The 20,875-nt window shown below is 44.9% G+C and overlaps 1 protein-coding gene across 1 annotated transcript in view; it reads right to left on the bottom strand.

Moving 5' to 3' along the window:
- Window positions 1–2,490: 2,490 nt before the first annotated feature.
- The window catches only part of LOC311145320 (kinesin-like protein KIF13B), a 59,049-nt gene continuing 40,664 nt past the window's right edge, over window positions 2,491–20,875 (bottom strand). Inside the window, 21 exon segments of the mRNA XM_084181554.1 lie at window positions 2,491–7,719; window positions 8,015–8,723; window positions 9,180–9,242; window positions 12,256–12,356; window positions 13,012–13,135; window positions 13,260–13,313; window positions 13,485–13,562; window positions 14,145–14,297; window positions 14,595–14,870; window positions 15,175–15,299; window positions 15,546–15,601; window positions 15,752–15,878; window positions 16,129–16,228; window positions 16,485–16,514; window positions 17,339–17,488; window positions 17,848–17,980; window positions 18,107–18,264; window positions 18,624–18,797; window positions 19,284–19,409; window positions 19,776–19,925; window positions 20,400–20,546. Coding sequence (XP_084037680.1) covers window positions 7,511–7,719; window positions 8,015–8,723; window positions 9,180–9,242; window positions 12,256–12,356; window positions 13,012–13,135; window positions 13,260–13,313; window positions 13,485–13,562; window positions 14,145–14,297; window positions 14,595–14,870; window positions 15,175–15,299; window positions 15,546–15,601; window positions 15,752–15,878; window positions 16,129–16,228; window positions 16,485–16,514; window positions 17,339–17,488; window positions 17,848–17,980; window positions 18,107–18,264; window positions 18,624–18,797; window positions 19,284–19,409; window positions 19,776–19,925; window positions 20,400–20,546 — 3,243 coding nt within the window. The 3' untranslated portion in view covers window positions 2,491–7,510.

Raw genomic sequence — 20,875 nt, 5'->3', positions numbered from 1 at the left:
TAATACCTCTACCACCCTACCCCTTGTACCCCCTTTAGACTGTTCTAGAGGCATTGTGTTGGAAAGTCTGGTCCTAAAGTTGTGGGTGTATGTATGGTATATACTCTTGTCTGTGTGGGTCTAAAGAATCAGAATAGGTTATTATGGAACCCTGCACACCTCACTCTAAGCATGGAGGACCCCTGCCTTGGCTTTCTGAGTTTGGCACCTCTTCCCCAAGGTGCACTGCACACTTTGATTATCTTACTCCTTTTACTACTCTCTCATCGCTCTCACTCCATCTTTCTCTTACTCCTGTCATCACTCTATCCCTCGCTCTTTGTCTCCCCCCTCCAGCTTGTCAGTATGAGGGAGACGGGAAGTGGTGAGAGTTTTGAACAGGCCTCTGTAGAAGCCTTATATATTCCCTAAAATATATTCACTTGTTGTAGCACTACCTAAACTGGTTAGGTTTAAAGCCAATGAGATCAGACATTCATTATATTATTGCTCACGAATTATGATAACAAACTGCCCCTGAATTCTTAATAATGAAGGGAGTAGATAGAGGGAATCATGCTAGCTAGTGAGAGGGGCTTTATGTGTATGTGGTTGTTATGGGGATAACTATAAGCATATTGAAGCTGTACCCAAAGCATTTGTTTTTAGCTTTTAACCTTAATTTAAGGCTACTGATGTTATAAACATGTTCCCCAGTTGAAAGGAAATTATTTACGCTTTTAAAAGATTGCCAATCAAGGGTGCATTATACATTTCCCTATTATTATTGGTACTGGGAGTAACACTTCTTTTTCAATCTTTTCTATATGCATTATATGCCATTATATGTTCTACACACAAGCTGTTATCTAATATACTTACTTTTAGATTGTATTTTCTCTTTTGAAAAAACACTTTATGGGAGAAACTACCATGTAAATGGCGCTTCAGTTTCCTCCCCTCGTAGCTTATTGGTCATCCTGAGTAATTGACAGACCAGGCAGGCAATAGGAGGAAGGAAGACTGATCTGCTGGCTGACACGTGTTCAAAGGTAAGGGGTCAAGGGTTAGGGGTCATTTGGTGTTTCAACAAACACCTTCCCCCCACCACCCCTTCCCTATAAGCTAATTCCCCTCAACTCCCAGGTCACTGCTTTTAATGTGAAATAATAACTTTGTTTTGCTAACCTTACAGGGGTAATTCAAGTTGACTAGTTTTGTTGTGTAGGCCCTTCTATTATGATGAAATCTACAGACCTCAATTCCCAACGATTAGGAAACTTTCTCATTGCCAGATCTACACAATGATTGGAGTGATGGGATATGGCCCCAGTCTATCGTTAGACCAATTCTAAAGTATTGACAAGTGTCTCTCGTGACAGACTGTTGGCTGACCAGCATGCATGCAAGATTCAAGGTGCAGAGACTAACGTTGATGTTTGGGGTGAACTGTCCCTTTAAGTCATCCAGTATGTATTGAATGACAGCGAAGCTGACCTGAGGATGGTTCCTGCTGCTTCAGAGCTTGTGAATCTGAGGTTCTGCTAGCCATTAACCTAGTGCTTTGTTCTAATCAAATATGTATCTTACAAGATAAAAAAAGACTATTCTAAAGAGAGGCAGAAAAACATTTTTATTTTCAGTTTGTTACTTAAAATGTTTCCATGTATAAAATACTGCCAAACAGGAATGTATATTAGATTAATCGTTTGATTCATGAAATGCTTTTTATTTTTTATATCATGTTTTGTGTTGTTCGTTTTCCATTTTGATATATGCACAATCTGCCCTGTGTGTTTTGTATTGCATCACTCAAAGGCAAAGCTTCTTCCTTCAGGTTTCTGAGGTCTTTACTAGTCTCTCGAGACTTAATGCCATATCAAGTAGCTCGCTAGCACACACTATTTGGTTTTGCGTCTGACATCACCCTGTCAAATCTCTACAAATTAAATTGGTACTGTTTACAAAACCAGGTGAAAAGGTTGCATTTGCTGAAGACTGATACTCAATGAACTTTAACCTTTGTGGGAGGTGCTTTGCCTTTGACATTCCGAAGGAACAGCTATTGCCAGTCCTTGTTCATACATAAAACTTGAATACATGAAATATAACGACAAATGTTCTATAAGATGAATATCAATCAAATAAATCACTGTTGTATCAGATTTAAATAGTTAAATTAGTCCTGTTATCTCCTACTTCAGAATTTAGTGCCTTTTTTGGACAGTAGACTGTTCTGTAATGGAATATGTAGAAAACTATGCCTTTGTTACATTTTCTCATTTGTTTACTGTACCTACTAGAGAATAAAGAATGATCGATGAACAATGCGTGTTTTTGTTGAGCAACTGAAGTCTAACTGCATGATTTCACAAAATATGTATCAATTGGTTCAAATCCTAACTTGAGCTACACGTTTAACTCGAATTGCCATTGACATCAATGCATGACTTGAAAGGATTCTGGAAGTTTACGCAGCCTTATCCATAAAATAACAGCAGACGATAGAAATCTGTAAATCAATTCATTTTTTTAATTCTTTCCTTTACAGGGAGATTATTGTCCAGGCGATAAAAAAGACAAATGAATTATAATACATGATTATTCTTTGGATTTCAGCATAGAATTACACAGAACAATTAAATTAATCAAAACCCAAACTTGCGCTCAGATTGTTAAGTCTTAATATATACATCCAGTCACACCTACACACATTCGCTCACAGAAATACTCAAATAATACACTTCACAACAACACAATCAGATACGCAAATTATTGTTGAAGATTATTAAAAATGATAATAATAACGATATTGATAACTCAAGACTCCAGGACGAGGCACAAACCAGAGCTGGTCTCAAGTGAGTCGTGTCCAAATTGGCACCCTATCTATTTTCTATGCACTCTATGGGGAGTAGGGTGCCATTTCAGACGCAACCATTGTGAAAGGAGAGTTGTACAAACGGTCTGAAGATCGGGCCCAATTCCATTTCTGTCCCTGGCCCCTTCCTCCAGCTCCTACCCCTTTAGTATTGAACACCTGAGAGATAGCTCAGGACAGAAATGGAACGTGGCCGCTGAGAGTTGGAGGTAAAAATTCTCTACTCTAGTTGACGTCTCTGTTGGAGAAAAAGATTCTCTGCTCTAGTTGATGTCTCTGTTGGAGGTAAAGATTCTCTGCTCTAGTTGACGTCTGTGTTAGTATCCTCTACTAACATGAGCTCCCATTGTCCCATAAGCCAGTGGCTGAATGTGTACAGTGGGTCTGATGTGGTCCACGTGTAGATTGAAGTAATTCTTACAGTATACAGGTTCCTCTATGGCGGGAGTTAGGGTTTGTAGTTATTGAGTCTCGCATTGCCAGACAGAGGTTTTTAGTTATTAAACCCAGAGGGGGACAGACGGACAGACTGACTGACTATCTTGTAGACTGAAGGCCACATAAAGGCAGGTGTCATATTGCTCTGAGCTCTGGACCAGGGTTGCCATAGATACAGATATACAGGAAATGCATATATTAGAAAGGCAGATAAACAAATATATAGTCTTGAAATATTATTTCCCCCATAACAGTTTGTTGCATCTGTGTCCTTGGGCCTTTAAAAATCTATGCTCACAGTAGCACTTGATTAAAAATATTCTTTAAAAACACAGAACATGCCTTCTGTGGAATGATGAAAGAGTAACAGTATAGATGGATCCTTAATCAGGTATAGACAGTCGATAAGGGTCAAACTCAATAGAATACCAGGGGTGTATTCATTAGTTGCAGGCCGTAGCAAAAAGCGGTTTTCCATTTACTCCAAACAAGAGTTTCTATTGGACCAATTCAGGTAGGTCCCTCCCCGCTTTGTTTCGTTTGCTTCATGTTCCTAGTGAATACACCCCTGATGTGGTTCTGAGCACGTACAGTCACAACCATATATGTTAACGTCCATGATGACGACTATTGAAATGAAAGCCAGAGGATGCCTGTATGACAGGCACGACAAATGGAGGTCACTTCCCCTTCCTGGCGTTACACAGCATTCAGGTACACGTGTACCTGCTTTTCAGTACAAAAATGTATGCACTCACTACTGTAAATCGCACTGGATAAGAGCGTCTGCTAAATTACAAAATAAATATATTACTGTGAATTTTTACGTATAGCTTTTACGGTGAATGAAGTCTCCGCGAATGCGGGAACATTGCCTTTAAAAGGTGCATAGCTGACAAAGCCTGAACAGCTTGAATCCCGGCCTTACTGCCTGTGAACGAGCAGATCTGTAACTGTATTTTGAGTCAGAAGCGAAGACTCCACCGGCAATGTCAAATATTCAGTATCTCAAAAGAGCTAACAGTTAGAAATATGAACCGATAAAAGTTACTGAATAATGAAATGTGTTTGAATCAGAACTACTTGCGTGTATCATCCAACTTCCGGATAGGAGCGAGAGACAGAGACAGAGAGAGAGAGACAGAGACACAGAGAGAGAGAGAGACAGACACGGAGAGAGAGAGAGAGACAGACAGAGACACAGAGAGAGACACAGAGAGAGAGACAGAGACACAGAGAGAGAGAGACAGAGAGAGACAGAGAGAGAGAGACAGAGACAGAGAGACAGAGACACACACAGAGAGAGAGAGAGACAGACACGGAGAGAGAGAGAGACAGAGACAGAGAGAGAGAGAGAGAGACAGAGAGAGACAGAGAGAGACACAGAGAGACACAGAGAGACACAGAGAGACACAGAGAGACACAGAGACAGAGAGAGACAGAGACAGAGACAGAGACAGAGACAGAGAGAGAGAGAGAGAGAGAGAGGGGGGGGGGATATAAAGAAATAGATAAGACTGAAGTGATCTCAAACACTCTTCAGTCTCTGTGCAAAGAGGTGTGGAGACGCCAAATCCATCCGATACACCACCTGCTCTCTCACTCTTCATTACAACACCGCACACATACACACCAGGGAGACTCAGTTCCCCTCCTATTACCACAAGTATGATCACTCGGTGAAGGCTTGACGACAAACTTTAAAAAACGCCTAGCTATAGTAAGAGCAACGTAAAGGGTCCGAGCAACTTGGGGACAGTACATAAAAGGCAACCATGACAATAAATAAGCACTTGCTCGTCCCATCTCTCTACCAACTGGCCACTCATCAGCCCATAGACAACTCCTCCTTACTCTCTCCCATCTCAAGTGGTGTATAGAAGGCTAAAAATCAAGACTAGAATCAAGATCAACTCCCAATAAGAATTATAATGTCAATGATCTAATCAATTTACAGTTATATTACAGTGGCTATAGCAGCGCCATTTCTCATAGAATCACTTGTGCAATCAACAACTTTTTTTCAGTACAATTTAGAAGGCTTTGTCTATTTCACATGATAAAGGCATATGTACAACCATTAAAATATAAGAAACATTGCAAATTTAGGCTTCTCTTAAAGCATATGATAAAGACTCGAAAGAAATGTCATGGTGAAGGGGTATATCTTTCAGATCCTTCATATTTGTGACTCTGCTCCATGCTTTCTGAATGGACTAGTGTTAAAACACATTCTGCATCCCGTTACAGCTTGTACCTCGGCTCACTAGGTGAGACTACACAGTTTACATTTTTATTCAATGGATTTAAAGGGGCAATCTGCAGTTGTTACATCCATTTTTGGATGTTTAAATTAATGATATACACCCATTGATTGATTTGAGAGTGGTTACATTTCTCCAGCCCCATTCCTATTTACCAAAGCTGTGGCGGGGACCCCACTTTGTTGTTGTTTGAACTGCAGATTGCCCCTTTAAGTATTAACTTCAAATGTCTAATAAAAATGAGATTCATTACATTTTGGAGGAACTTCAGGGATCAATTAACATTTTAATTAAAATTCCATAGTTTCAAACCAAATTGCTTGTAAAACTTAAACTAAAAAAAACGATGCTCCCACATCCTTGCCTTCTTCATCTCCCAAAGCCATTGAGTCAGTATGTAAATGTTAGACCCTATTACAGATCTGTAGCTTCACACACATTAAGAGCACCTTTCTAAAAAATAAATGGTGAACATATGCAGAGATCTTTTTTCCCCAAACACAAATCAATGACCAGCATAAAACATACCAGTCCTAACTTCCATTCAACTTCCGCTCCACACGTTACATAAAGCTCCACAACATGAACACAATGTTACCACAAAGTTACATACACACAAGACCAGCAGTCCAGTACACACCACTGCTACTTCCTCAAACAGTTCTAGAACCAAAGACAACCATTCTGCTAACACCTCTAACGTGCAAAATCTCCCAGTAAGCACCCGGATGTTAAAAATACATTTAAGAAAAGCAATTTCAACTAATTTTGCTCTCTGGGCTTCTCATAGTGGAAACATCCTTCAACTGACTTCTCAACTTACAATTTAAAACCAATGGCTATTACTGTTGCACAAACCACGTCGTCATAACGACGGTGCTTCATATTTCAGATCAGCCGGAGACGTGCATACACACACACACACACAGACAGAGGGATCATTTTTCTCCCAGCCTACTGTACATTGCCATGGTTAAAATCAGCTTCAAGGGCCAAACTTCTAAAACACAGGCACACACACACACATCTTCTCACAGGTACGTCCACGTCCACTCTACAGTCCAGGAGATCACCTCACACTTACACAAGGCATTCTCGTCAAAGCTCAACAGAGGGCGAAATGTGCATTAAATAAAACCACTAAGAAACATTACAAAGAAAAATAAACTCATGAATCATGAAGGCACATTCTGGAAGAATCGATCACTTCAGATGAATGACTTCACATGGGGGAAACAGATATAGTAACTGCTAAAATGTCAGTCCACAAAAAGGACCGATAATATCATTTAGTTAAAAGGGACCGTTCCATTCAAAAATAAGGGGGGAGGAGGGGAGTAAAATGGACAGTTCCATTGAAAAAGAGGAGGGATGGGGGTTCCGGTCAGAGTCTGGTGGAATAGCAGTCTCATTCTTTCAGAAGGATTCTCGAAGTGTGACCAGAGTTTGATGACATCAGAGGAAATGATGTCATCACTTCAGAACCTGAACCTTGGCCCGCGGACAAACAGTCCCCATTGGCCACCCTGTGGGTCACTTCATATAGACAGCAACACTCTGTAGACTACTTCAGGTGCTGTGGAACCACTCAGGTCCTGTGCCCAATCCATGCCACAGGCGGCACCACCAGTGCTGTGTCCAGATGGGGAGACAGCACAGCAGCAGCAAGGGCTTGTTGGGTAAAGGTCTTCCCTATTGAAATGAATCCAGACAGATCTAACCCAGAGCACTAAGGTACTGTTACATAGCTATGAGTGGGCATAGGACAGGGACCGTTTTCCATTAGATGCAGTAGTATTGCATAGTTAGGGGGAGATTGAGAGAGAGGGGGCTGAGTGAGACGGAGGCTTAGAAACAGGATGTGTGGGTTTTCTAGTTGATCCGAGCCAGGAGACAGAGGGATGTGTGGAATAATGGTCTCTCCCTGCCAGACCTGTTTCTCTCCAGTTCAGCTGCTCCAGGACTTGCGGTTCTCCCCTCGCCTGTTAGTGGACTCTCCCCGCAGAACGGGCTGGTAGAACTCGCCGCTGCGCCGGTTCTCCGGGTTCCGTTTGGTGGAACGCTCCCGTCTGAAAACCCGGTCGGGACGCACCAGGACACCGTAACCAGGGTTACAGCGGAAGTAGTGGCGCCCGCCTACGGAGCCGTCGTTCTTACCTGTAGAGAGAGGGAGGAAAGAGGGAGAGGAAGATAAGAGGGAGAGAGGAAGGAGGGAGGGAGAGAATGAAGGGAAAGGAGTGAGGGGTAGACAAGGAAGAGAGTTGGTTTAGTATTTAGAATTTCCTAAACTAAGCATTGCCTGCTCTGATGAGTCTCATGTGCATGCGGACAAGGACACGGTCCTCTAGATTTTTATTTTCAGGCTATTTGCATAGATTCAATTTCTTACGGTGTTATTATGTTGAGTCATGCAATTCTGTGTAAACAGTAAACACACACACACCAAACACACCTGAGGGCGAGTCGAGCTCCACCCCGACCCACACACCCTCGGCGAACTCAGTGTTGCCCACGTAGCGCACAGTCCCGCCCTTATTGGCTCCCACCGTCACGCACACCCCCTCTCTCAGCCAATCAGGTAGCACGTAGTCGCGGCCGCCATCCTCGTCGTCCAGGACGATCTCCAGTCTCTCCAGACTCCCCTGTCTTCCTCCTCCTCTCGCCTCCACTTCCTCCCCCAGGATGCGCTGCTGGAACGACTTCAGGTCCGACGTCGACACCCTCTGCACGGAGAAGGGCTTGTTGCCCGTGGTGACGCTGTTGACGTTGGAGCCGGGACCGGTGGTGGCCATTTTGTTGTCATACTGAGGAGAGGCAGCAGTAACACCGTTCTGTTCAGCTCGCTGCTGGGTTCTGGGTAACGTAGTTTCAGGAGCATCAATCCCCTTTAGCCCCACCCCTGCATCTAGGAGGGTGAGAGAGGAGGAGGTGTGGAGGGGGGTGGCAGGGTGGTCGCCACTGGCGCTGGCTGAAGCCTCTGACAGGGTTGCCATGGAAACGCTAGTGGAGAAGTAGCCGCTGGAGGCCTCGCTGATGGGGCTGAGGGGGTAGTCATGCGGGTCATGCTGGGAGGACTGAACAGGAAGAGGGGCGTCGGTGGATTCCGACCACCTGTCATTGGTCAGGGCCGGGATAAGGGTGGTCCTCCCTACCATAGCAACCTACGGGGAGGAATCACGGCAACGGCAATCACACCACAACAGGAATTTAAGAACTCCATCAAACTTAAGACTGACTGGAGCAAACCAGGACATCATGTTGCATATCGCCACCACAATTTCCATCAATATCATAATGATCATCATCACCACCATCTTCATCATCATCATCATGAGATCCTTAGATCCCCTAGCTTACTACCTACCATAGCTTCATAATACAGTCAATACACTGTCTGAGCCTGGAGAGATGTTGCAAACTAACTGATTTCAACTAATCAACTACAACTAGACTGATCTCTAACAAACTACAACTCCCAGTGAGCACAAGACGTTGAAAAGACGTCCTTTCAACCCAAAATATGTATTTTTAACGTATTGTGCTCATAGGGAGTAGAACACTAATAAAGGGGGAGCAGACAGGAGGAGAGTTGAAAAGAGATGACAGAGGGTTCTTACCGGTTCTATCCGGATCCTGCTGTCTTCAGGCCCCGTTGTCTGCATGATGATACGAGGCATGTGCTGCCAGGAAGACAGAGAAACACAATTATGTTCAAAGGTTTGAAGAAAAGATTCAATTGTTCATTGAAATACATCAGTATTCTCTCACATTGTCCATAACTTTAGGAGTTAATTTAAAAAGTCGAAAAGCTCAGTTGATTATATTCAGCTCTTTACAAAAATGGTTTTAATCCCCAAAAAATAATGGCTAAATCCATTGTAGAATTATCTATCTTTAAAGAATGACAAACAGATGGTGGTATTACCAAATAACTAAACATATCGTCTTTATGGAAATTAAATAGCAAGCTTGGCATATCTTACATCCAGTGTTCAGCGACTTTAGACTTCATTATATATGGACATAACCAACTCAGTGGCATTTGGTGTGAGTGTCCGCCCTGGGTTTGGAAGGTTGGGAGTTCGATCCTCGGCCGAGTCAAACCAAAGACTGGCACTCAGCATTAAGGAGATAGATTGGGGGAAAGGCCCTGTCAAACTTTTTTTTGTTCTTCCTTTACCTTAAGGCTCGGACACACTGGTAGTGTTTGCCGGCCGAGAGTACTTAGCACCTCTAAACAAAGTGCTGGCACTTAATTTGAAAACATTTGTGCAAATCGATTCTACATGTAGAAACGCGCCAAAATGTCAGCAGTCAGATGTCCACCAGCTGGTTAGGGCTGGGCGATATGGCCTAAAAATCATCCTTTTCCCCCCCTCTAACTTATGGCCGATTCATGAAACAGTGCATTCGGAAAGTATTCAGACCCCTTCCCCTTTTCCACATTTTGTTACGTTACAGCCTTATTCTAAAATCGATAAAATTGTTTTTTCCCTCATCAATCTACACACAATACCCCATAATGAAAAGCAAAAACTGGTTTTTAGAATTTTTTGCAAATGTATTAAAAATAAAAAACTGAAATATCACATTTATATAAGTATTCAGACCCTTTACTATGAGACTCAAAATTGACCTTAGACTCAAGGCTGTAATTGCTGCCAAAAGGGCTTCAACAAAGTACTGAGTAAAGGGTCTGAATACTTATGTAAATGTGATATTTCCGTTTTCTATTTTTAATACATTTGCAAAAATTTGTAAAAACCTGTTTTTACTTTGTCATTATGGGGTATTATGTGTAGAGTGTGTAATTGTTTAAAATCCATTTTAGAATCAGGCTGTAACATAACAAAATGTGGAAAAAGTCAAGGGGTCTGAATATTTTCAGAATGCACTGTATATCACTCAATTATTTTTATGTTTTCTCTAAATAAGCTTTGTTGTACAATTAAAGGTAAACATTGAGCAATAATCCAATGAATTCAGGGCTCGTGAAACTATACCTTATTGCACATTTATAAAAACAGACTAGACAGCTAGTATAACAGTCTGTGGCTAAAATCCTGCTAGTGGTACATTGTACCGCAATGCCACACACAACAGAAACTGAGCAATCATTTTCCAGAATCAATCAATGTTCATTTTGAGGAGTTGAAACATAAAAAGGGTATCCTCTATTGCAGTAAAATAATGTCTCGATGTGTTTCGATGATCATATGACTGATTATGTTGAACCAAACTTCAAACTTCAAATAGCGAGTTGAAACTGCTTGACAGAGAGGAAGAAGTGATCTCTCACTCTGCGAGTGGCGCAGTGGTCTAAGGCACTGCATCGCAGTGCTAGCTGTGTCACTAGAGATCGTGGTTAGAATCCAGGCTCTGTCGTAGCCAGCCGCGACCGGGAGACCCATGGGGCGGCGCACAATTGGCCCAGCGTCGTCCAGGGTAGGGGAGGAAATGGCCGGCAGGGATGTAGCTCAGTTGGTAGAGCATGGCGTTTGCAACGCCAGGGTTGTGGGTTCGATTCCCACGGGGGGCCAGTATGAAAAAAATAATAATTATGCACTCACTAACTGTAAGTCGCTCTGGATAAGAGCGTCTGCTAAATGACTAAAATGTATCTTTGTTGTTGTGAGTGGCAGGGGGAAGGGCTTGGTGTGTGGGGGGGGAGGGTCTCGGTGTGTATGAGGGGGGTTGGTGTGTAAATGGGTAGGTGCCCAGTCACAGCAGAAGGAGTGAAGGAGGCGAGACCCAAAAAACAACAGGAGAACAAACGGACATAAACGCTCATAGAAAATGTAAAATAAGTTGATTTTCGCAATACAGGCATTTGGAATATTGTGCAAAAACATACATTCAAATGAATCTAATTTGATTTATCGCCCAGCCCTACAGCGGGTGGTCCCTAAAACACACCACGCCGAACAAACGGCAGATCAACAGCAGATCAACATTAGGTGCGGTGTGTGTGGTCCCTTAGACCAATGCTTTGAGGATCCCTTATAAAACTAAACAGCTCAAGAAGAAGAAAACATTATTGGAGAGATGTAGGAATTAGCGCTTTGTTTTTTGTGTTAAATCATTCATTCATGCTTACCTTCCATTGAAGTCATTGCATCACGGTGCTATAATGACTATAATACCACTAGACTCTACCCCCAGTCTGTCTTCTGAGAGCGGCTCGTCTAAAAGCCTATTATACAAGTGTGTTTCATCTGGAAGCTGAGTGTAACATTCACTGGTCTAGACGTGTCTTCCTCTGAATGCCCTAAAAACCATCTCCACTTTCCTCCGCTCAAATGCAGATGACGATGAGTCTCATTGTGATATCAGCACCTGGTAAAAGGCCTGATGGACAAAATAAAAATGGAAATATAGGCCACACTGAAAAGAAAGCATGGATTACAGCAATGGTTTCTGAGTCAGACAGAAATGTGTCTTTATGGAGGCAGAGGATGAGGAGACGGTGAACTATAGTGGATTATAGACTCACATCGACCGTCCAGTTTCTCTGGGCTCCCAGTTACTGACTGGTGCTGTGGCTAGAAACAGGGTTCGGTTTATTTGGTGGATCACAAGAAAATGGGAAAGGCTTCAGTGGGTTCACAACATAAAAAAGGGAACAATTTCTTTCAACCAAAAGGTCAAAAGGTCACTGGATGACGGAAGGTCAGAGGGGTATGTGTGCCCTACCTGTAGAGAGTGGGGTGAAGGGCGTAGGGGCTCCTTCTTGTCCTCGCGGGCAGGGAACAGCGACTTGAGCAGCTTGGGCATCTGTGGCACCAGGGCTTTGACTGAAAGATAAGAGGCAGCAAGCCCTGAACGACCTGAGGGGAGAATCGGTGAGAGAAGAGAAGAGAAGAGGAGGGAGGAGGAGGAGGAGTAAAAGAGATGAGGAGCAGGAATAAAAGATGGGAGGATTGGAAGGTAGCGGAAGTGTGAGTGATTAAGACAGGAAGTTGAAAAGCAAGCCCAGGAAATGACATTGAAAAAAGACACACAATGAAGAAAATGGCTGGACCAGGTCAGAGACAAGACAAAGAATTGATTAAAATAACCGAAAATAATCAAATAAAGAAGATGATTTTAGCATGTGATAACATATTATAATCTCTGGATTATAATCATAAAATATTGCCAATTAATTTGAATAATTAACTGTCATTGGGTCACTCTCACATCCATTTCAATGACATCACTGAGAGAAAGTGAAATCAAACAAAGAACACTTAAAACAGGAGACAACCTAGTAGACAGGAAAGACAGAACCACACCAAAGGACTACTGCACAGAAAAGAGAGCGATGACAGGGGAAGAGAGAGAGCGAGATGAGACTGAGGTAGAGTCAGCAAGGCCAGGTTAGTAGAGCAGTCTCAGGGGGAGAAAGGTAGAGAGGAGAGGGGGGCAAGGGGAGGGGAGAGTAGAGGAGAGGGGGAGTCAGGCCCTTACCTTGCTCTGGGTCCTGGCTCAGGTTCTGTGAGGGAATAGTAGGGGGAGAGGAGGAGGGGCGAGGCAGGGTGTGGCTGAACTGGGGCGAGGTCATGAAGATGTCCTGCTGGCTCTCCCAGCGTGTCTGGAGAAGAGAAGAGAGAGAAAAAAACAAGAGTTAAAAGATGTGAGGGTTGATCCGTGTAGTTTGGGATGTGGGGTTGTTCAGATTGAATAGTAACAGTTCTACAGCTTCAACAGGGTTGTACCTTGTTGTCGTCCAGATTGCAGTTAGATGACAGGTCCTGTCTGCTGCCAGAGAGCTGAAGACGACAAGGAGAGAGAAAGAGAGAGAGGGAGGAAGGAAGGAAGGCAGGGAAAAAGAGAAATGTCATGACCTCAGTGGCTTAAAACTATTCAATAAATCAATAGGACCCAGTAATACCCCAACATACTTTTTTGCTTTAGTTTTTTACAGAAAATGTGCCATTTACCCTGTGTACACTGGGGGAGCTGAGACTGCGTCTGTTGCCCTTCCCTTTGCCCGCCAGGTGCTCCTTCACCGCCACCTCCTACACACACTCACAAAACAGGAACATGAAATAAGCAACAGTACTGTTAATACAAATTTGTGTTAAGCATGTGACCAGCGTTTCCTGGGGACCCCAAGGGGTGCACATTTTGTTTTTTGCCCTAGTATTACACAGCTTTTTCAAATAACCAACTCATCATCAGCCTTTGATTAGTTTAATCATCTGTGTAGTGCTGGGGAAAAAACGAAATGTGCACACCTTGGTTCCCCAAAACCGAGTTTGGAAAAAGCTGCTGTAGATAGTCCTAGTGTGAAGGTGTATAGTGACCTGTCGTAGGTAGATAGTCCTAGTGTGAAGGTGTATAGTGACCTGTCGTAGGTAGATAGTCCTAGTGTGAAGGTGTATAGTGACCTGTCGTAGGTAGATAGTCCTAGTGTGAAGGTGTATAGTGACCTGTTGTAGGTAGATAGTCCTAGTGTGAAGGTGTATAGTGACCTGTCGTAGGTAGATAGTCCTAGTGTGAAGGTGTATAGTGACCTGTCGTAGGTAGATAGTCCTAGTGTGAAGGTGTATAGTGACCTGTCGTAGGTAGATAGTCCTAGTGTGAAGGTGTATAGTGACCTGTCGTAGTCGGTCCAGAGTGAGGACGTTCTCTACGGCCAGGACACTGCGGAGGTATTTCTCTATGGCTGCCTCGTTGTCGGCCGACTTGGGGTTCTCAGTGCTGGCAGCTAGACGAGCCAACATCTCCCTGTCCTCTGAACCCTGGGCATCCTGAGGGAGAGAGAGAGAGAGTAGAGCTGCCAAAAAGACACAGACTATCTCAATTGCTAAAAAATCCCCTTCATCTGCACTGGTTGGAAAACACTACTTGACAGGTGAAAACAATATGGTCGTGCCAAGGGCATCATTAGGTTAGCATTTCACCTTCTTCATATCAGTGCAACGAAGGAGAGGACGTGAGGAGAGGACAGACTTGTAGCCATTGTAGTAAATCACTACCAAAAAGAGCCATAGTAATTGATGATAAATTAAGTCATTTCCTGTTTCCTTCCTGTGTCCCATCCTCACCCCGGGGATGTTGGAGACCACCTCAAAGGTGACCCCACAGCCGGGGATAGAGGAGCGCGTGGACATCCTCTTGAGGAGGTTCTGAGCGAAGCCCTGTCTGCTGGGGTTCAGGTTGACACAGATCCGTTTCCTCAGCACCAGCTGCATGTCTGCCGGATGGCTGAGCTGCACCACGCAGCGCACCGTCAGATACACCCTCTGCTCCGTCCACGCTCCACCGCGGCTCAGCTGGGGACACTGGTGCACTGTGGAGTCCCACGACGCCTCAGCTTTTACCTAGTAGAAGGGGTGGGGATACAGGGTTGTGTTCATTAAGGATGCAAAATTCCAGTAACTTTCCCAAAATTCCCACGTTTTCCAGAAATCCTGGTTCATGGATTTCAGATTTCAAATTTCTGGAAAACCTGGGAATATTGGGAATTTTGCGACCCTGTTAGGGACCATATGGAGAACGGACTGCTGAAACGGGGGGGGGGGGGATTAGGTGGACTTGCCCAATGAGAAACACTTGTTTTGGTTTTCCATTGCAAAACGTTTTACTACTACGCCGTGCCCTGATGAAAAGGACCCTGGTGCGCACCTCTTCATCGTAGTGTTTGACGATCTGCAGGTCGAAGAACTCTTCCTCGTCCTCGCCACTCAGAGTGGCGTCCCAACCCCCAGCCTCCGGGACCTCCAAGGCATCCTGGGAACTGAAGTCATCCGCTGGAGAGGAGAGAGAGGAGAGGACGAGGATGGGAGAGAAAGAGGGGGGTGGGGAAAGAGAGAAAGTGGGGATGGGGGGATGGGAGAGAAGGGGGGAGGGGAGATGGATAATGCGGGGATGGGAGAGAGAAAGGGGGGAGAGGGGGGAGTAGATGGAGAAGTAAGAGAAAAGTGAGGATTTGAATGATTTACTTATTGTCACTAAACCAGTCAGAGATATTATAACACTTAAGAAGGAGAACTTACCACTGAGGTCCAGGAAAAGCACAGGGGTATGGGTCTCCATTCCAGGTAAGGGCACCCTAAAGACACAAAAAATTTACACAATTGTCAGATTCACTTCCTGAACAATATTAACATTTATGATAAAATAACTGTGTGATCATTTTACATTTAAGTCTAGCCCCAACTCTCCCGCTCTCACACACACACACACTCTCTCTCTCTCTCACCACTCTGCGGGAGCTCCAGGGATGCCACTCCCGGCTGAAGGCACCATGACGGCGTTCCTCTCCTCGGTCAGTGTCAGGCGCCATTCCAACAGCTGGGCCTCCCTCTCCACGTCATCCTCTGTCTTCTCTGTACAGGGAGCACAACAGTGTCAATGTCTTTCTTCTTCAACTCCACCCAGATGTTCACACAGATGTGTAGGCAATCAGAACGTGACTACCTTCCCTGAACAGAGGATTCTGTTTCCTGCCACCACTTCCTCTCCCTCATTTGCTGTGCCCTTTGACCTGCCGCCCAAACGCTACTCCAGTAAAGGTAGTTATACTTCCTCGTTCCTCCACTATACACTGACTGCAGTGTTTGTGTGTCGGTGTGTTACCTGGCTTGCTGACCAGGGTCTGGAGGTGTTGGTCCAGGTACTCCTGTCTCTTGGTGAGAGCCGTCAGCCACTGGCGACGCAGACGCTCCAGATCACGCTCCTATTGGACAGAACACACACCGATGACCAATCAGAGCGAGAACAGGACCAATCAACCAAAGCGAGTGCAGAGGTGGGAGACCAGACGAAACAATCACAAAAAAACAAGACACAGACATGACCAATCCATCACAGACCCACAGAAACAGGCACATGCATTTTAGCATCCTCTTCAGCGGAGTCGTCTGATTTGATCAGATACAGTGGGGATATATGAAAGAGATATTTCAGTCGAGACAGGACAGTGAAGTGTTTACCTGATAGCTGTCCATCTCATCCCCCTCCATCTGTGAGACAAACAACAAAATATACAATTATATTAGTACAGAACAGACATATCGTAAATGGCATTCGCAGCCATTGCCATCTTCCTGCATAGTACGGTGCATTCGGAAAGTATTCAGACATTTACATTTACATTTTAGTCATTTAGCAGACGCTCTTATCCAGAGCGACTTTCAGTTAGTGAGTGCATACATTATTATGATATTTTTTTCATACTGGCCCCCCGTGGGAATTGAACCCACAACCCTGGCGTTGCAAACGCCATGCTCTACCAACTGAGCTATATCCCTGCCGGCCATTCCCTCCCCTACCCTGGACGACGCTGGGCCAATTGTGCGCCGCCCCATGGGTCTCCCGGTCGCGGCCAGCTACGACCCCTTCCCCTTTTCCACATTTTGTTACATTACAGCCTTATTCTAAAATGGATTAAACATTTTCCTCATCAATCTACACACCGAAAGAGTTTGAGAGGATCTGCAGAGAAGAATGGGAGAATATCCCCAAATACATGTGTGCCAAGCTTGTAGCGTCATACCCAAGAAGATTGCTGCCAAAAGTGCTTCAACAAAGTACTGAGTAAAGGGTCTAAATACTTATGTAAATGTGATATTTCCGGTTTTTATTTTTAATACATTTGTTAAAATTTCTAAAAACCTGTTTTTGCTTTGTCATTATGTGGTATTGTGTGTAGATTGATGAGGAGGAAAAAACAATTTAATCCATTTTAGAATAAGGCTGTAACGTAACAAAATGTGGAAAAAATCAAGGTGACTGAATACTTTCCGAATGCACTGTATGTGCATAGGTATGTGTCCGTGTGTGTTACCTGTATGGGTTGGTTGTTGGCCTTGGCCTGGCGTGTCGGTCTGATCTCCACACAGCCCACGGACACGGCCAGCAGAACCTCCGCTATCAGCGGCATGGTCCCGCTGTCCTGCACAGACTTCACCTCCACCTGCAGACGTCTCGACTGGCCCTGAGGGGGAGGGAGGGGGTGAAGGAGAGGGATAGAGGGAGCAAGAGATTACAGATAAAATTCCCTTACATGCCTTTGGACTGGCCCTGAGGGACACACATGGAAACAACACAACATAGAACATTAGTGGTGAAAACAGCTGGGCCTTCCTCTTACTGATTCAATAAACAATTCAGTTGGTTGACTTTCCTGTTTTTCTTCTCTGTGTATTGTTGTGTTCATGTTCCTGACGCAAATATGTAATGGATTGGTTTTTTCATTCTGAGGTAAAGGACAATTTGGAATTCCTGATTAAATAGGAAAAAAACATATTTGGCGATAGCCACACACAGACATGCACACACAGGCGTAACACCTACCTGCCGTAGTTGGAATATACCTCCTGTGCGTACGTCTCTGGCAGGTATGACCTCTACAGGCATGAAGTCTCCGTTCTCGTTGATCTCCAACACCTGGATCCACATCTCCAGACGACGTGTTACCTCACTCCACCTGTAGGGGGAGACAGACACACAACAGAACACCAATATGGAATTTAGAAGGTTGCTTTTATGTGGAAATGGAACCTCTGGCATGTGTTGGTGTCACTTTGTGCTGTGTGACTGTGTGTGTGTGCACCTGTCCCGTAGCGTGCGTGTCTTGGCCTGTATAATGCTGAGGTCCCAGAGGGCAGGGTTTCTGCCGGCGTCGGCCTGTCTGTGTCCGTACACCTCAATGGCCACTGCCCCCTCTGTCAGATACTCTATAAACTCCTCTGTTACTGCCACACCTATCTCCTATAGGGGGAGATACAGAGAGAAAGAAAAACAGAATTAGAAAGGGCAGAAAGAATAGCATAGAAAACCGAAAGAAAATAGGTCCATTAGCAGAAACACACTACAGAGGAACAATACAAATACTGTAAGAAGATAGGAAGGGTCCTGATACATAACCTGGTTAAACTAGACTGAATGCTGCGCTCACCACTGGTTTAACCAGGCTACCTGATTCATCCTGAGCCATAAGAACTATCTGCAACATGACTGAGATGTACATTCATTTTATATCCTGTTGGATTTTTCAACATTGTTGCTTTTACAATACAAGTACTTTTACCATGCCAATAAAGCATTTTAAATTGAATTGGATGTCTGACCTTGCAGCTGTCAAAGACCACCATGCAGTGAGGGTCCTTGCTGCTGGGGGACGAGGCAGAGGGGTCCACCTCTGGGGCCACAATTACGGGCTCCGCCTGGTCCCAGAACGAGTATTGGCAGAAGACAAAGTTGGACAGGTACTGGGGGAGACCTGTTGCCTGAAGAATCTTGATCTGGAGAGAGAGAGAGAGAGAGAGGGGGTGGAGAGAGGGAGGGAGAGAGGAGGAGGGATAGAGAGAGAAGAGGAGAGAGAGAGGAGAGAGAAGGGGAGAGAGAGAGAAGGGGGGAGAGAGAGAGAGAGAGAGAGAGAGAGAGAGAGAGAGAGAGAGAGATCGGGCGGGAGAGAGAGAGAGAGAGAGAGAGAGATCGGGCGGGAGAGAGAGAGAGAGAGAGAGAGAGAGAGATCGGGCGGGAGAGAGAGAGAGAGAGAGAGAGAGAGAGAGAGAGAGAGAGAGAGAGAGAGAGAGAGAGAGAGAGAGAGAGAGAGGATATGATTAAATATGATTCGAAAGAGAACAAGCAAACTATATTGCTTGGCATTCCAGACGAACCATATAAAAAAGTGACTTTCCTGTGTGTGTGTGTGTGTGTGTGTGTGTGTGTGTGTAAGCATGTGTGTATTCTATGAGTGTTTCCGCTCGTATCCAAAACGGACTCACCATGCAGACCAGTTTCCTCTCCTGCACCTCTCCGTCGGGGCTGGCCTCATTGTCCTCTCCCCCAGCCATGCTGTCCTCAAACCCACCCGCCACTCTCACCACCTCCACGTGTAACCTCCCAACCACCTACAAGACAACCAACGCCTGGATGAAACACCATTGATTCTGTGCTGATCATCACTGTGCGACAATGTGAGGTTTTCATTTCAGCACATCACCAAGACACCTTGGGCAGTTGTCAATCTAGATGAAGATTTGTTTTATCAGGTGTGTTAGTGCTGGGCTGGAACACAAGTTGGACATCACTGGTTGAGAAACAGGATTGTATTCATTTGGCGATTAACAGAATAAACAGACTGAACAGGGAGGAACTACCTGAATTTGTCCAATAGGAAATGCTTTTTTTCTAATTCCGTTGCAAAAAAGTTCTGCTACGCTGTCTGTAATGAATACAATCCTGGTGTTATGTGATTCTGAAGGCCGTTTCTTTACCTCCCCCTTCTGGTTGATGATGGGTACTGCATATTGCAGCTTGACATCATAGAACAGACAGGACAGGAAGACGTTGGCTACGCCGATCAGACTGTGGTTCTCTTGCTCGTCAAAGAACGGGTCGGCACGCTTAAAGTAGGAACGCATCACCTGGAGAGGAGGGGGAGAGAGGAGAGAGGAGAGAAGATAAATGAGAGATCCCAAATGGAGCCCTTACAGCACGTTTTAACTGAAGATGATGTGGGTTTCCATTCATTTTCAAGGGAGGGAAGTGAAGTGGGCGGGGGCAGCGTTGGGCATTGCAAGCAAATACTCTGCGATATCTTGGCCCGATTAACCAATCGAAGCGCACTATAGCTTCCAGCCACTAGTCAATTGGCTGTTGATACCTAGCATGCTTGCTAGCACCACCTTACATGGCGTTTGTGTACATCTGAATGGACTAGACTCTCAAAAACAACGATTTGTCACACAGGGTTCATCTTCGTTGTAGTCCAAGTTCTCACCACCACACTCACACTCCATCAACACTGACTGGATGGGTTACCACGCACACACACACACACACACACACACACTCACACACTCATCCACCCTTATGCACAACCACCCTCACACACTCACGGGGTTGTCATCGTCATAGTCCTTCCATTCCTGGTACAGTTCTCTCATGTCCACCAGTCTGTTCTCCATCTTCTCCAGAGCCCAGATCTGTTTCCCTTTCCCCTTGCGCCTCACCTGCACCGCAGGCTCACTCAGCACTGCATCACGCTATGAGGAGGGAGGGAGAGAGACAGAGGGGGTTAGGGTGTGTGTGTGTGTCTTTATGTGTTTATGTGAGAGAGAGAGAGAGAGAGAGAGAGAGAGAGAGAGAGAGAGAGAGAGAGAGAGAGAGAGAGAGAGAGAGAGAGAGAGAGAGAGAGAGAGAGAGAGAGAGAGAGAGAGAGAGAGAGAGAGAGAGAGAGAGAGAGAGACAGAGACAGAGAGACAGAGACAGAGACAGAGACAGAGAGACAGAGTGACAGAGGTGACAGAGTGACAGAGTGACAGAGTGACAGAGAGACAGAGTGACAGAGTGACAGAGTGACAGAGTGACAGAG

The sequence above is a fragment of the Coregonus lavaretus genome (assembly GCF_964263955.1).
Source record: "Coregonus lavaretus genome assembly, chromosome: 18".
NCBI lineage: Eukaryota > Metazoa > Chordata > Actinopteri > Salmoniformes > Salmonidae > Coregonus > Coregonus lavaretus.
This window is presented reverse-complemented; position numbering and strand designations above follow the sequence as displayed.